The 18,414-nt window shown below is 35.0% G+C and overlaps 1 protein-coding gene across 1 annotated transcript in view; it reads right to left on the bottom strand.

Moving 5' to 3' along the window:
- KCNH8 (potassium voltage-gated channel subfamily H member 8) overlaps positions 1–18,414 on the bottom strand; it is a 229,748-nt gene that overhangs the window by 82,986 nt on the left and 128,348 nt on the right. The window contains exon 6 of the mRNA XM_050891094.1: positions 17,890–18,130. Within this exon, the coding sequence (XP_050747051.1) occupies positions 17,890–18,130 (241 nt within the window). The remainder of the gene's footprint in view (positions 1–17,889; positions 18,131–18,414) is intronic.

Genomic DNA, 18,414 nt, shown 5'->3' on the forward strand with positions numbered 1-18,414 from the left:
TTATTTTTTAGCTCTATTTCATCCTGTCTTTCACTTTTATGGCTGTTCTCCTTTGGCAGTGAAACAGGCACAAACAATGAATGTATGCTTTTTTGCAAGGACAATTTATGCCCACAAAAAGAGAGGCAGCTACTGAAAAATATCATCTATTTATATTATGTAGGATGATAAACACAGCATCGTAGGTACCTTCAGTTTCAGATATATACTCGTTGTTCTATAAGCTTAGTAATAAAAATTCCTAACAGTGTCTGAAAAACAACAACTACCTAACATGGGATTAGATGTTCTGTGACAATTTGGGATAAATTAGTGTTGTAAACTATTTTAATGGGGGGAAAAATAGTTGGTTTTGACTAAAAATCAGTTACTGTTTGGATCTGGAGAACATGATGTTATCATACATTGACACTGTGAAAATATGACGTAATCTAAGATGTGCCCTTGGAAGTGTAAAAGAAACTTTTTTGAAGACCCCAAGTGCTTTATCAACATATATGTGTGGAACAAATTTTAAGCATGAATTAACATCAGGATATTAAGGAAAAACAATAAGCCTTCCTAGTGAAAAAAAATCCAAAACAAACAAACACAAAACCTCACAAAATTGTAAGATACAAAATAACCCAGAAAATGTAACTGAAACGCAGAAAATATCAGTGACTATCAAAATTACAAGTTTGAAAGTGAGAACAAAATGTAATTAAGTTTAAATGACTAACAAAACTGAAGATGTGTATAGAGTATTATAGTCCTCTTGTCTCTCATTTTCTAAAAAGAAGAAAACTAAAACTCTGGTTTTGGAATGAAGTAGGAAGATTTATCACTCTAAATGATGCTGTAGACGGTACAGAAACTTATCATATAACAAAGGAGGCATTAGACATTTCAAGGAGATTTTTGAAGACAAAGTTCCACCTAATATTCTAAGTGGAACTTGCTGAGAGCCACTTTCTGAATCACCAGTATTAACTTCTAATAAAATCTCAGAAAATTGGAGAAATGCCAAGGAAATGGAATGTGCCAAGATAAGTTTAATAATTTGGGGGGGGGGACGACACACGACAGGACACACCACTAAAAGTGATGATCCAGGAAACAATAGATTTGCTAATTACAAGAAAAGCAGATCATCCTAGCATATGTGTTAAATGTGTAGTAATAACAGTACATGTTAAAGTATAACTAATGTCATAAGTTCATGGAGGGTGTGAAATCAACACACTGTCTTTTGCTAAGAAAATTATGTCTTTTTGATACAGCTATCAAACTAGTTGATTGCTGCAGAATACTTAGATGTGCTCAAGATATTTCATCCTGTATCATTGTAATTTGAAGGTTTGCATTAACCAGAATATGAGACACATAAAACAAAAGCTGAACTTGTCTTTCTGCTCAGTTTCAAAACGTTGTTACTATGGGTTTATTTATAAACAAAACTGTTTCTAGAGGATTCATCTTGACTGATTAAGTTCACAATGATATGGTAGTTTTTAAGAAAGAAGATGGATGACTGTGGCCAATTCAAATCCAAACATAAAATGGGTCAAATGTCTCCATATAATAGGCAAAACACATCTAAGACCCAAGAAGGAAAAAGATACTGTAGAAGGGGAGATTCTGGCTTGGAAAACAATGACACCAAAAGAAATTTCTAATAGCTAAGAGTGTCAGTATGGGCTTACTACAAAGTTGTGGCAAAACCAAGAATATCACCTGTGAATAGAAAAAAGTTTGTGCTTTTGGTAAAACAACTACAGCCATACAACTCTAGCACCCACACGTCAAGACAAATGAAAAGACAAAGAGAAGAATTACAAAAAACTACCTGGACTTCACTTTACATGATGTTATAAATTCAATTTTCTGGGTTTACTCAGCTCCAGAATACTAACAGGAGAACTGACTTTTACTTGTTTTCATCCACTGATAAGCTACTTAGGCAAAATAGGCTACACTGGGCAGACATTGACTTTAGGTAAATTCATTTTGGAAATCAAATGTGGCTTAGCAAATGAGGTGATGAACTCTCATCATTTGGACCCATGTTAAACACTCTTATACTGTATAATACAATGTCATACTAAAGATATCTAAGTTATGTTCAAGCACACAAGACATATGTGGACTCACGTAACTTACGTACATTAGGTGAATATATATATATATGTAGATGTGCTAGGGAGAAGAAAGGCAGGTTTGACTGTCATGATCTTCCTTTGCAGCATTGAGTTACTCTGTTTTTCCCTTCATTTCATAGCTTTAGAGGGAAAAAAAGACTGATTTGTATTTCTCCCTACATGTTCTTTAGGTAGGCTATACTAAGACTGGGTAAAGTAAGATCTTACCTTCAAGCCTGTTAGCCATTATACGCAAGAAGCCAGGAAGCAATTTATTCCCCCACTGATACACTACTGAGGGCAAAGAGAAGAGGCAGAGGGAGACTCAGCACAGAGAGAGGATCAAGTTGGATCATTCCTTTGAGGTATCAGAAAAGATTTCTTTAGGATGTGTTTTGATCAAATGCCCAGTTCTAATACCAGATCTGGGTCTGGAAAAGAATTACTTCCCAGGTTTCACTGGCAGAAATGTTTTATGTTGTCTTCTGCAGTTTGAAGCTAGACAGTCTGCTACAATCATTTGATATATACTAGTTAACCTATACACTGCTAGTAGTGGATCTATGATATTTCTGACAGTTTGATTTCTGCCATTGCCTCCCTTTTAACCATTAGAGTTGAGTCTCCTAAATTAACAAAATCTTTGGGGGAATTCTCATTGTTTTGGCACAGTGTTGATCCTTCATATTTTTCAAGATTTATTGCAAAGCCTTAACACAACATGACCTACACACATATCCGAGGCTATCTGGTTCCATGGACTGAGGTCTTGCAGGTTATAATTGGTTCATGCTTCAAGAACTACTGTTTTCATTCAACAAAATCCTCAGGCTGAACAGAACATATAAGTAAAATCAGAAATATAAAAATTTTAGATTACATCACCAAATGGTCTCAGCTGGCCGTGCATTCTTAAAGGTACAAAAATGTTCTGAAATTTTCAGTAATACAATTAAGATATGAAATTAGCATGATTTCATATGGTTCATAATGAGCAAGGGGGTCAGTTCAGCTCCACAGGTGCTGAACAGGTTAGTTGGTTGCTATTCACGTTTACAGATCAGTATGGTAGCACCAGCCACATATATAACTACTTCATGCAGATTTGCTTGATATAGGTAAGAAAGAAAGATAAGGATATTTACATCACTAGTATTTTGAAACTTCTGATTCTCATTTGTCTCAGAAACCTCCAGTGTGTAGTTATCAAAGTTAGAAAAAGGATTTGCTTACTTATTGCACATTAGCATTTGTGAAACAACTAAAGCTTTAACAGAAAAGGAGATAAATGCTTGCTTTAAGTTCCCCTAAGCCATCCAGTACACCAAAGGCTTATCAATGTGCATATGGAATTTACTGTTCAAGATTGAAGAGATTAGAGGGGTTTCTGCACAGCACCCCTTTCTGCTTTCTTATCAAAGCCATTTAGGACAACAGCCCCAGATAACATTCATATATAAAAAATTGAATAGGAAATGGTAAGTGCTTCTTTCTGCATCCAACTCATTAGATAAAAATCCAGAGGGAGGGAGGTGAGTGTGATCCATCTTTTATTTCTTGACAGCTTTCTGAGCTATACTTGGGTGTAAACAGTTTCTTCATCTGGGCAACCTTATTTACAGCTTAACTGCTGTGCTAAAGTACTTACTGAGGAAGCTGTAAAGGAAAAAAAAACAAAACAGAACTCCTGAGGCAAGAAACTTCTAAAAGCACAACAAAATCTTTAATGCAAATTTAGAAACAACCATTTCTCCTGAGAGATTTTATTATTTTTAGGAATTACATGTTTCACAGTCTTTTTGGGATTGCTGTTTAAAATGTGGAAGATTAATTTTTTTTTTGCTTTTTTAAAATAAATTTTTTCTTATCATTAAGACTTTGAGCAACTAGAATGGTAAGCAAATTGAGGCAACAAAGAGTAGTTAAACATCAAAAAACTGTACAATAATCTGTTCTGAAAGTACCCATGGGTTATTTAATACTTTAGAAATTGTGAATCTTACTGTGCACTAGCTTCTACCTACCAACGACACTAATTTATCAAAGAACAATTTGCAACTGAATACAAGCATCAATATTGTAAAGCTTTGGAGATGCCAGATAACTCCACAGCATCAAAACTAATGGTTTTCTTTAGTGCTGAATTTGTGTTCCAAATGCCCTGAGATGAGGTGGGCTTTAACCATTTCCTACAGCATGAAGGGCAACGATTTTACAGATTACAGCTGTAAACCAGGCAAGAGGGACGTTTCATCTCTGAGCTGATTGTTAAAGTATACATGAAGTGGCTTCAATATCTTTGGACAACTAGTGGGTCAACAGTAACACAAACAATGAACAAATCATTAATAATAAGCATTATTACTACAGAAAAAAAATTCTGAAGTTACCTCACTGCAAATTTTTTCCATGTAAGCTGGAAAAACATCATTTTAAATGATCTTGCAAGCTACATAGTTCATGCCACGTGCTCAGGAAAGCAGAATAGGGGATGTAAATAATGTCTCTGACATAAGCAGTCATTAAAAAGTTACCTAAAACTAAAGCAGAAGTAACAGCAGAAAATATCAAACTGGTAATATCACTACATTCTGTGCTGAAACACAGCACACACATATCTAAAATGGCATCTTTATACTTGATGTAAAGAGGAAGAAAAAGGTGAAGCCTCTCTATTCTTCATTAGGAAAAAACCTGGGTTCTTATTTCAAGTTAGATAATTCAATTTCAGTTAAAATTAGACAGCAAAAAGTCAGAGTTCAAGTGAATTAAAGCTCAAGAGAAAGTCTAGACTATCCTATTGACTTTAAGAAGGGCCCTTAAGTCACGTATAAACTACAAGGTGTCTTTTTCCCACAGATTTTTGCCGTGTTTTAGCATAGATACATCTGTTTTATTAACAAACACCCATGCATTTTAAGCCAGCCCTGACCTGTGTTGCAGACTTTCGCTCCTTCCCCACTTAATGCTGTGCAGGTGAGCCTGTGAGCTTAACAGAAGCAAAGTGTGTCAGTCCACAAAGCAGCAAGTAATTTTGCTGCTGTCAAACACAAAGATGAATTTGACCTGGCAGCACTCAATAGGGAGAGTCCAAGATCTCCAGTTTCAACAGACTTGGAACAAGCAACCATATCACCCATGCATTCCCCTCTCACGTCCAAAGATTTAAATAGAGCTTTTTTTTTCAGTTATTTCAGCTCTAATTTCCACACCCAGGCCAGGCAGAATCACTTCATATTAAGAGAAATTCAACGGCAAATCAATGGCCAATCACCCTCAAAAAGACTGCTCTGCTTAGTCTCCCTAGGGAAATCTCTTACCTCCCTATCCCCTCACCTTCTCTTTTACACGCCTACTGCTTTCACCCTACAACCTCCAGCACTGCTCCACTGTTGTGTCTGAACATGGGCTTCTGCTCTGCACACTCTCTGACCACATGCGCCTGTTGATGCAATTCCTTTCTGCTTTTCCAGTCCTGCTCCTCCTTCTCTCTAGCCTGCAGACTGATCATCTTCCCCTACCTACGCCACACAAGACAAACCAGAAGCCCTGTTAGGCATTAAGTCTGTAAGATGCATGCAGAGAAAAGAAACAGTGATTGACAAATCTCATAAAACCATTTGGTACAATCAACCTCAAGCTTAAACCTTGACTCTGTTTTATCTTCTGATTGGATCCCATGGCTAACTAGCTCAATCTACATGGATTCTCTCAGCCTATTATTTCCACTACTGACAAGATATGGGCACGTGTCCCTTTTTAAAAAAAAAATAAATTCTTGTAAGAAATGTGATATCTCTAAAACTCGTACAAAGTTACACTGAAAGACTAAAGAAAATGAATTTGTATAAAAGCAAAACTCAGTTTTTTCAGCTATGAAAGTGTCTACATTAAAAAATGTTATCTATATGCAGTTGCAGTTCCTAATATATTTATATAATTTGCTCTGACTAAGCTCTTACACAATCTCCACAGTAGTAAACATCAGAAGGCTGGGACCAACATTACCCTAATGTATTGCAAGTTTGCAATTACCATGGCTATATCCTTTTGTAATATTTTCATTCTAAATTTCTGAAGCCAATACCGTGATCTAACTGAAAAGCTCTAAGTTATTCCTTTCCTTAATTGAGCCTTCTAATGTCTTTTACTCACCTATTTGTGACCATTTTCTTTTTCACAAGCTTCCAGTGTGAAAATCCATGCCCTAGCAATGCTCAGTTCCTATGAAAAGACAACTTATTTCCCAGTTGGGCATAAATGAGCTGGGAACTCTGAGCAAGTCCGTAGGGTTTTGGAACTGTTTGGTGACCTCTCTTGCATTAAAGCTCTGTAGGACATGTCACATCCTTTACCAAGCCTTCCCTTTCCGGATTTCTGTCATGTTCGCATTCACACACAGACACATCCACTCAGTGAATGCTGTGAAAACACCAATTTGAACTGGTTCTCAACAAGGGGCAAAAAAGATTATGTTAAAAAAATGGAGGTTCTACTTAGTGCATAATGCAGGCTGCAATCCTAAATGATATAAAAAGAGTGAAAACCATAAACTGATATTCGCCAAGCTATCCTATTAATCCTTAAGATGTTTTCCAGAATAATACCTCTTTTCCAATTTCAAAAGCACAATACATGATTTGTATAATCTCAATTTCTAATCCCTGTTAAGAAAAAAAAAAAAAAAGAAAAAAGAAGAGATAATCCAGAGGTAAAAATTTATCTGGTGGCCAGCTGAACCTCTTTACCCATAAACAGGATTATTTTACCTGAAGCAGTTGATTTTCCTGTGCCAACATTTTTTCCTCTCTTTAGGCTTGATTTTTTAAAAATAAATCCTGCTGAGATTAGACATATGATCAAGCTACAGCAGAATAACAATTTAGTATTAGTCAGATGATTCAATAACTGCCCATGGCACACTTTTAGATTGCAGCAAATGATAGGTAATATAACTCAGTTTACCTCTTTTACTGTGAACTAAATGAAGTTGAAAAATCCTGGACCTTTAGGGCAAGTAGTATACATATAAGCAGTAACCAGGGGATTGGGTGATGCATGATTTTTTATTAGACTACAGTAATTCAATCCTGTGCTTGAGACCTAGATGATCTAGGTATATTAACCCCATTGATTTTCAGAGCAGACAGTTTCCTACACCACCTCCCTCTCCTAGATGGTATGACCAGCTCTTCTCTTATTTCTTTTATTTTTTTCATCTTCCTTTATGTGGTTTTACATTTATTGTCTTTAGCTAGCAATACTTTCCCCAAAGTCCAAGCTCTTTGATCTATCTGATTATTTGAGCCAATGTTATTTAATTATATATGGATAATGGTATTAGAATCTGGCCAGAGAGCTTTTAGGAAAGATTCCAGGAAATATTAGTGCTATATTGCTTGAAGAACAATTTATCTGTCCCTATATAAATTCTTATTTTTTCTATTCTACTGCTGCTATAAACCTAGATGTTCCTAGTAAATCTCCTAGGAACAATTTATTCAAATGGAAGTGTGATTTTTCAACTCAGCAAATCCCCTCGAAATGTCTATTACCACAATTAGCTTGATGATTTTCTTTTAGATGCTGACATGATAAGGTGAGGGAGATGATATTGGGTTTATATAGGAAAGGAAAGTAATGCTTATTTTACACCTGTTGCTTAGGAATTTGGGCTATTATGAAGTCAAATAAAGTTTACAAGAAAAAAAAGCAACAGAGATTAAGTAATAAAAAACCTAAATGTAGCGTTTTAATATAATAAATACGTAATATATGTCCTGGTTTCAGCTGGGACAGAGTTAACTTTCTTTTTAGTAGCTGGTACAGTGCTGTGGTTTGGATTTAGTGTGAGAATGATGTTGATAACACTCTGATGTTCTAGTTGTTGCTAAGTAGCGCTTATCTTAAGCCAAGGACTTTTCAGTTTCCCATGCTCTGCCAGCAAGCAGGTGTGCAAGAAGCTGGGAGGGAGCAGAGCCGGGGCAGCTGACCTGAACTAGCCAAAGGGGTATTCCATACCATGGAACGTCATGCCCAGTATATAAACTGGGGGGAGTTGGCCGGGAGGTGCGGATCACGGCTCGGGAACTAACTGGGCATCGATCAGCGGGTGGTGAGCAATTGCATTGTGCATCACTGGTTTTTTTTTCTCCCCCCCCGCTTCCTTTTTTGTTATATTCCTTTTCATTACTATTATTATTATATTTCATTATTACTATTGTTAGTATTATATTTTACTTTAGTTATTAAACTGTTCTTATGTCAACCCACGAGTTTTACTTTTTTTTTCCTTTGCTTTCCTCCTCCTCACCCCACTGGGAGGGGGAGGGGGAAACGGCTGCATGGTGCTTAGTTGCTGACTGGGGTTAAACCACGACAATATATAATAAAATATATAATATATAAATAATAATATATAACAAAATAATAAGTCTTTATAAGAGCCTGTTGCAGCTGCTGAAGGAAAAGTATTTTTTTTTTCTTTTTAAGAAAGATACAACAAATGGTGAACAGATACTAAGTAACAATCAATATAAACTACAGAAAATTTGATGTGAAAATCTAGACCTGTTTGGGAAAGAGAAAGAAATCGCTGGCAGCCAAGATGAAGGAAAATTACAGTTTTAGATGTATTAGGAAAGAAACGCTAATCTGCAACTTTAGTTCCTTTGTACTAGTGGCATCCCATTATGAGAGAAGCTATTAATAATCTTGTAGAAAAAACAGATGTATTCAATAAATACTTCTTATCTAATTTTGGAATGGAGCAGCAAAGCATGGTTGTATCATATCAGATGCTAAATTACAACCCAGTGTATCCTAACTAAGAATCAGCAGGTAGTAACGTTTTAAACCAGTAGTACTAAACACTTAACAAGATGTCACTTCTGCAGGGTGATGAAAAAAATACAGAAAAGAAATATGTCATTTACAAGGCATAGATGAGCAGAGGTGTGGATTCTCCTATCTCTGAGGTCTTTGAAGAAGAGCTGATGTCCTTCAGGAAAACATGCTTTAGCCAAACACAGTTTAGTGGAATTAATATTAATACCTGTATTAAATATAATGTCTTATATTTAAGATTGAATTAGATGGTCAAATTTTTTCTTTGTTATCAGAATCTTTAGGAACTGAAAGGTCATATGAAACTACATATAACTGTAATCTCAGATGTATTGTGTTGACATAGGTAACAGTGAGAAGGAAGAAGCCAGCCCAAATTTTATACTGCTAGAAATTAAAGAAATTAAGTATCCCAAGATACGAAATGTAGGTCCCAATGGACTTGAAATCTAAAAAGGAATATCAAAAGCCACCATTGTACCAGCAGGATGACATTTTGTTAAGTAAAAAAATTTGTTCTCTTCCACAGTTTAAACAGAAAAAAAAAATCTTATTGAGGAGCATGATCTTTAAAGACAACTATGTAAAAGGATTAGAATTAGTCCTTAAGCAACTGTACATTTAAAATTGTAAAATTTGGCTATGAAGTATACCTCTCCCTCCTATTTTTCCTTGGGTGCAACTCCCAGTAACGTTTTCTCCTGGCCATTAGCACTTTAGAATATTGTGGAAACAATCCCGTTTGGTTTGTGTGGGCAGTCACAGAGGTTGGGAACCTCATTTCAGAGACACATTACACCTCCATTCAAAGAAGCTCTTTTTTAGAGGTCTTGTGGCTTTAGTTAGATGACTAACATTCGGATGAACAATGGAAACATAGTTTAAAGTTACAAATTCTTAAAATCCTCAGCACAAGGATATCGCATTCATGTAATATGATGGACCTCTGAAAAAAAGCTTCTGCTAATGTGGAATTAATATAGTTCATAGACTTTGTTCTGTTAAAGTCACCATTGAATACACTAAGCTGTTTTACCAGTCAAATTTCTCCAGTGAAAAGAGTTTCTTTACGATTGGATAGCAAGATGCTTGTCGCTGTACAGCACATGAGGAGTGGCACGGTCCCTGTTCTAAGGCAGTGCTATGATGTATGTTCTCAGCCTTGCTCCATTACAGGTTGACAAATTGACAACATTTTTAGTGATTTTAATGGAGCAAGATCTATTCTCAGGTATGACGGATCATAGCAGAACTGGTTCCCAAAATACATCTGTAACTGACAGACTGATTTGCTCTTCCTTGATGTTTGTTCTTACAGTGGAAGGTAATGGCATATTGAAGTCATACCCAAGTGGAAATACTCTTTTACTTGGGTAGATTATACACTAATATAAAAAAATGAAATCTGAAGGCATTAGTGGTTTGAATAGCTATCGCGGTAACAAAAGTCACTCTCTCCAGGAGTATAGTATGGTCAGTGTTAATGCACTAGCATGGTGTGCTCTACCAAACACCATACTTAGGCTGCTGTACCCATTGCTGTGGGCATGCTGGGACACGCAGAACGACCAGCACACCAATGTTAAAACAGGGGTTTTAATTGCAACTCTTTACTGTGCTAAGAGCCCATGAATTCAAATCCCAATATCATGAAACTGAACAAAAGATCACAAACTTAAAAAATAAAAGGTCACATTATTTTATTTGCTTCCTTGATTTTCAGCCTTTTCGGTTCACCTTTTCAGGTTGCTCTCCTTAAGTATAAGGGTGTTAAACAGGGATTAGCTAATCTCAGTTCTACAGTAGTTGATATGCCAGAAAAGCATCACATATCATGACCTCTACAATAACACACTAAACACTGGAAAGATTTTCTTTTTTATAAACTATGCTCTACCTTTTAAAAACAGACTCAATCCATGAACATATTGAGTAACTAACATATATTATATTGACTTTTCTACAAAGGAAGATACAGCCTTTGGAGTCTTGAAAGAAAAGCAAAGAACTGAAAATATTTCTGAAAAATGAACTGCTAGCTCTGCTTTTAAAAGAAGCTGGTATTTGTGACTGCAGAAGTGTGAAAGTTTCTACATGGGTAATTTTCTCAATAGGACCTGCAGAAATATGGCAGAAAGAAGCAATTCCAAAAAGTGAAGAAACATCAGTCATATGACTTAACTTTTCACTAAATTCAGTGTGTGTGAAGTAAATGTAGTTGTTAGGTATTTCATGAACACAGTTCACTTTACACAAATGCTGGAGACAGCAATGAAAATATCAAACAAATAAAATGTTCAGTGGGCAATGGGGCAACTGCTTCGTGCACTTAAAATTTTTTGACCAGTTCCAAGGGGGAAACTTGAAATATTTTTCTCAGAAATTACCTCATGCAGCTTGACAACAATTCACATAGGACATTATCTATAAATCATAAAAAAATATGAAGAAGACCACATGCAAGCTCACAAAAAATATGGTAAAGTATTAAGCATCTAAGCATTTCCTTGGAAATAACCTAGATGGTTAATTAAAAGACTTTAATCTTACTGAAAAACATAGTGTTGTTTTACCATCATGTTACAGGATAGCAAACCTAAATACAAACTTTTTCTGATTGCAGCTATAATGCAAGTCAGTCATACTCTGTATAGCAGGGTAGTTTTAACTTTGTATACCTTTCGAAAGGAAACATAGCAGAGTGAAAATTACATACAAAACTATTACTACAGCATTTCCCAATGTGTGGATTGACTATAGGTGAAACAAATGATTTGTCACTCTGCTTCTTTTTTTTTTTTTTACAGTAGCACCACAGCTTAGACAAAAAAGATGAAGAGTCAGTTTTTAAGTGCTCTTAGCACTCTTAAGTGCTCAGAAGCCTGTCACTCTGATGTTACAAGTCTCATTGTGAAATAGGAAGTAGGAAAGAAACATAATCTGTCTGAAGAGATTCATTTAGGACAGCTGAGAAGTGCAACAGTGACTGTATTTGCCAGAAGCACAGGTGCAGAATATCTTGACCCAGCTATAAGATCTCCCCAGAATAGTAAGGAACTACATATGGTAAATGCTGTGTATTTCAGCCTGTCATGAGGTTCCCATCGTCTCACTTGTGTTTTTTAAAGGGCCTTTATCCTGCATAATCCTCTTATTTTGTTTTAGGTATTCCTTCAGAAAATCAGATTTCAGAATGGAGCCTGTTCAGTACTTCTTTAAGTACTCATTTCTTGGATTTTACCTTTAACTTTGATGGTACAAGGCACAATACGTAAGGATCCCTTCTTGTAACCGGGTCACCAGTAGTTTAAGTCAATGTCATTCATTTTGGCCCCAGGAAAAGCAGGAATGCTCAGATAAGCAGTTTTCTTGTCTTAACGGTAATGTATCTCCCAACTTCAGGAGTAGTAAGCAACATTTTGGGGCAGTGATTTCTTAAAACTTTGGTTAGATCTACAAGCATACATTTTTTTCATTCTATGAGAAGCTGGCTAACGATGTGCAACAATGACATCACACCTCTGCAAATGAAGAGAAGGACTCAGTGGAGCCAATACAAGTCAAATTTTCAGGGTACCTCCATTATCATAACATTTATCTGCATCTACCTGAAGATACGGAAATATTTCCATAGAAATGATCACTTCTAAATTATTGTGGCTTATGCTTGTCTCCTTTATGTCCAGGTGGACGGTCTTGTGCTTTGGAAACAGCATCTTGTGTGCAGACTAGCATCTGTCGTCCTTACAAGGGTATATAAGGAAGGGTATTTGAAAAATTTCTAACAATATGGTGGTCTTGCCAACTTCAGTTTGACACTTTGAGTGAGAATCTTTAGGAAATTTATTACTGCTTTTCAACATAAACATTTTGTACCCTTTATTCACATTACTAGGTAATCCATAGTCCATGAACTATTTATTATGACCTTCCCTCCCTAATATTAGGTGTATCAACAATGTGACTCTATCCGGTTTCATGTTTTGTTCATATGTATTCACAGATGAGACCATTTGATGCTCAGAGATAAATTCCCAGAGATAAATTCAAACTACTCCCTTGGTGTCTACCTGAATTTTAGCATATTAGGGTCTGAAAGCACATTTTCTAAAATATGGTTCAAAACACTGCCATTTCCTTTCAAAATGCACAAGTCCTCTTAGATGTGAGGTCCCCTAGACACAGATATTGTTTTACATGACCTTCTATGCACTTGCAAAGATACAAAATGATAATCATTATAATAATGAAAAAGAACATGAGAGAAAAAATAAAACAAACCTTCTAATTTAAAGCAACCTAATAAAATCTATAGCATTTAATACTATCTCTTCTGATTCCAACAAATTTTGTTTAACATATATTATTTTCAATACAATAATATGCACACTTGAATGACTGTGTAAGTCATGAATGATGATATGAATTTCTACTGAGTTTGTACCATATTTTTAAATCTCTGCATATTAAACATCTGAGACTCAAGGGCTTCATATGATTTAAGACAGTTTTGGAAAGATTTTGAGTAATTTACATTTGTGATAGACACTAATGGGCCAACAAGTCTCTTTAATCTACAGTATCACACAACACAAATCACAGCTTTAGGGCTTCTAAACATGCTGCTTTTAAAAATTGAAATTGCTGATAAAACACTTTGTTAAATCATATTTAACAAGAGAGAGAGATACACATACAAAGAGAAGCAATCTTAGTAACCATGATTAATTTTCTCTCTTGAAAGTGCAAGCCATAGATAAAGTCTTCAGATAAGCGTGTGTGTGGGGAGAGTGGGGGAAGGGACAGATATGTTTTTTTTTTTTCCACAGGTAGGCAAAGGAGTACATTGCAGAAAATCAGTTTAAAATTACTGTTGCCAGTATGTTTATAAAGAGTATAATTTTATAGCTATAATTAGTATCCAGGGTTCTCTGTCTTCCACTAGAAACTGGATGATTCACAAATAGAAAACTAAAATTAAAAGTTAAAGGTCACTTATTTTTATAGCTCTTCTCTATAGTTATTTCTGGCCACCTTAGGAGACAAAATACTCAGACACCTTTGATCTTATCCAGCAAATAATGCATTACCGTTACCCTGAAAGCCTATACATATTCTCTCTGAACCATTGCATTGATCTCAACTCCTGTTGAAGACATCCTATTCAAATAGTCCTGTGAGTGAGTCTGAGCATTTAGCAATGAAGTATTGATAATTTTTCTGGTAACGTTACTTTCTTCAATTAAGGTGTTCAATAATGTTTTAAAAATACAAAAAAAAAGAAAGACAATATCTGAAAACTAGAATGAAACAGTTGCAGAAAGAAAAGCACTACACTGGATAGTTATGGAAGAGTAAAAGTTATGCAATCAGGAGGTTATTACTAATAAAATGGAATTAACTTGGAGGGAGATCCTCTCATCTTTTCCCTCCAAAAGAGAGAAAACTTTACAAATATTATTAAAAAATAATTAAGATCCATTATGACTATTGAAACCTTAGCCACCCAGACATACTTATCTTCAAATGAAGGACCCAGCTACTGCCTATGCAAATTAAGAGGCATAAACTTTGAAGTAAACAGTGCAATAAAGCAGGTAATATCACTTACTAGCTGAAACACTTTCCAAGATAATTTTTTATGTGTTTGCTTAAATACACTAATGTTAAAAAGTTTTTTTCTCCACCTCTTAATGATTTTAGGTTATATAAAACAGCCAAAAAATTCTAAAACTAAACTAGTTTTACACTATCATTGGAAAGAGGAAGCAAAAGATTTATTTACAGGGGAATGTTAGAGAAGGTTTGCACACATTACAGAGGAAAAGAGATCTGAAAGTACACTCAAACATCACATCACACAAGTTATTAAAGCACTAACATATACAGGAAACATCAAGTGAAAAATAATTTTAACTTAATTTGAGAAGCCTTAATTATGTTCCCTCTCCATCTTCATCCTCAAAGACATCACAAAATGGGTTGTTATTATTACTGTTTATCTTCTGTTTATGTTTTAGAGAACTTTAAAGGCTAAAAAAGTTAAACCTCTAGCTAGATGTGCTCTTTTCTCATAAATAATTTAATTCAGATCAACACTTTTACTCATAAGCACCTCAAGTCAGGAGAACACTTCCGTATGTATTTTTATCATGCTTAAGCATATGCTGACTCACAAATTGAATAAACGTAAAAGCTATTTTTTGGCCACTAGATTTATTCAAACTCTTCTGCTTAAAGGAAACCCTTAGCCTCTACCCTATTACATCCCTTGAACTGATGTGCAGACAACATCTCTCCCCTTTATTGTCATATCTTTGCTCCCTTTGATAATACAGCTAAAAACAAAGACCTTGTCAAGTCCAAATAAGAGTTTATGCAAGTTATGTACGTAAAAGGAATATTATCCTATGTTCTGAGAAATCCAAATAAAATCAAAGCAGATAGACACTTTTTCTCTAATCCATGATTGCAGAGTTGTGATACCTCAATCTGAGATTACAGAGCCATAATACAGCTGAAGGCCCCATCTCAGACAGATCTCCCCACTGACTTTTTGAGGCAGCAGCATCATAAAAAGAATTTTACTCAATGTTTCTCATTGAATTTTCTCAGAGCACAAAGATTATCCATCAAAGATGTGCTTGTCAGAGCCACAGTGCAACAATGCCCTGAAACTTACACTTAAATTTATGTATGCTGTCAATCTTACTACATTCAATATAGTTACACTTGTTGAGACATATTCATTCAACACTTTAACAGACAAGGGACCATTGAGAGGTGACTATAAACACACTATTTTCTTTAAATTCACTGCGGAGATTTAAATGCAGTATGAGAATGTCCTGAAAACACTCCATAAACCCTTCCCCAGAGCCACAAATTTAAAAACAGATAATAACTTTAGAAACAATTATTTCGGGGAAAAATGAGCCATTATTGAAACTGTGGAGGAGGAATATTGGTATGCTACAGTACAGTGTTTGTGGTTACCAGGAACATAACTATGCAAAGGAGTCTTTTCTAGTACTTTATACACTTTTCTTTGAATATATTTAGTTACAACAATGGTTTGATTTCCTGGATGATAGACCTAAAAGTCTAATCAGAAAATATGAAGTAAAATTTACAGAAGATCTTCTTCCTTTTATTTTTCTTACCCAGCTACTCTATTGATCATAGAGATACCATTGCTTTTGACTTACTGATATAAGAAGTCCATATTTCCAGCAAATGATATAAACAGAAAAGTAGCACTGAGCAGTACACCATCTGTCTTGCTTTAGATGAATACTACAGCACATAAATCAGTTAGATACAGATTATACTCTCTTGTGCTCAGATTCTAATAAACACATTCGTAACACAAACCAGTTATCTACACTGGTGTGGGGTGAAGGATACAACCATTATCAAAATATTATAACCTTGAGTCTACTGTTTTTATAAAGACGCCCAGGTAGATCAAGTGGAATTATTTCATTTTGTATTCCTTAAAATGGAACATGGAGTCAATTATGACTGACTAGAGTCATAACCTCACTCTTTTTACAGAAGACTAAAGACGATCCTTGATGATCTGCATTGTAGAAGGTAGGTTTCTTACTGCAGTGCTTGAGTATCATTGAATGTGAATTGCTTGCACTAACCTGAAAGAGTCCATCAAGATCTAATAGTGAGCATAAAAGGGGAAAATTAGACCTTAAACCTAATGACAAAACAATGTCCGAAGGAGGAAACACAAATATTTATCCATCATACTATCTGATTCTTCCATCAACCACACCACCTACTAGTCTTACTGTCTACAGTAAAGCTGTCAGAGAATAAACTTTTCAAAATTTTCATAAGAAAAACTTCTGTTAAACTAAAGACATTCTGAGTTGTTGCTTAGTGTTTAAGAAGTTTCAGTTTTCTTTAGTTCTCCTAGAGAATATCATAACATTGCTTTTAATGTATGAGTTAAGCTATGTTTTTTTCAGGAAAAAATAGAGAAAAGTAAAGTAGAAATGAAGTTTCAAATATGAAGATGATTTTATTATTTTGTTAATTTTCTTTCCCTCTTAGAACCCATCCTAAGCCTTTTCATATTCAAGAAAGACATACTCAACTTTGCTTATTTCTTTAAGATAAGAGCTTCTTCACCTGTATATTATGAACAGATGAGAGCTATGGTTTGTCAGTGTGACAGCATTGAGTGGTATTATAACAATAAAAACTTTGGGAAAAATCTGTGTGACTCTAGTCAGGGATTCTTTTCTATATTCACAAAGAAATTGAAAAAAGATAATACAAAAAAGAAATTGCTTTGCTACAAGGCCACTATTAGATATGACCTTGTTTTCTTTTTAATTCTTTAAAGGTATAAGAATTAAATGGATCATTATAATAAAAAGTTTAGAGAACAGACCAGATGACAAGCTGCAAAATCTTAAATTCTATCCCAATTGTCAGTATAGCATATTGATATTGTACATTTGTATTATTGCAGTATCAGTTTTAATCTTATGTCATTAGTTTTTAAAATCTAGTGATTTTCAACTTGTGGTCCATGGGTCTTCTAAGTGTGAAAGGTAATAGGAAAAAAAAAGTACATTATGAACCACACTATAGTAATTCCAGGGCACATCCCTACATTGGGAAGGTTTTAGGCATCCACAAGGTGAAACAATGGTTTTCAACCTTCCTTGAGGTCAAAGGTCCCTTTTGAGTAACAGCAGGACTACCTGAATCAATTTAAAGTAAAAAAGAAAAATAAAAAAGTGATCTAAAGTTCAGATAAAATCTCAAACTATACAGCTAAAATCGATTTTCTTTAAAATCATGAAAGTGATGATTATTTCCTTTTCTATATTATACATTCTGTGAAAACCTTAAATATCAAAAAAGAGATCCCAAACAAACCCCAAAGATATCTTACCAATAATAAAAAGAATTTCCACTGCAATGTCACTGACAGTTGTGCTTCGAGTTGTAGACAGCTCATCATGGCCAATAAAGCAAACATTGTAAGGTACAGTCACAGCAACATAAAACGTTGCCAGTAAAATAAGCCAGTCCCAGCCAGCTTTAAAAGTGCTAAAATGCAACAGTATGAATTTGGATTTTTTTGCATCTGAAACTTTGTATTCTGGAAATGCTGGTTTATCTACAAAAACATTCTGAAAAAGAGAGAAAAAAATGAAGTGAGACAAAACAATAATTTGATCATACAGATGCGTTTCTTCCAATGCAGCCATTAGTTTTTTTTAAAAAGCATAATGAAATATGACATACTCATATGCAGGCAAGAACTAATGCTAATTTTTTTCTAATGTAGTCCTTGCTGTTATTTAGACAGATGGTTCTGTTGATGGAATAACTTTTGTGAATATTGGGGTAGGAAGAGGATTAATAAGGAACAGATTAAATAGAATGAGGAGGGGACTGAATCTGGCAAGCTATT

The sequence above is a fragment of the Gymnogyps californianus genome, chromosome 2 (assembly GCF_018139145.2).
Source record: "Gymnogyps californianus isolate 813 chromosome 2, ASM1813914v2, whole genome shotgun sequence".
Classification (NCBI taxonomy): Eukaryota; Metazoa; Chordata; class Aves; order Accipitriformes; family Cathartidae; genus Gymnogyps; species Gymnogyps californianus.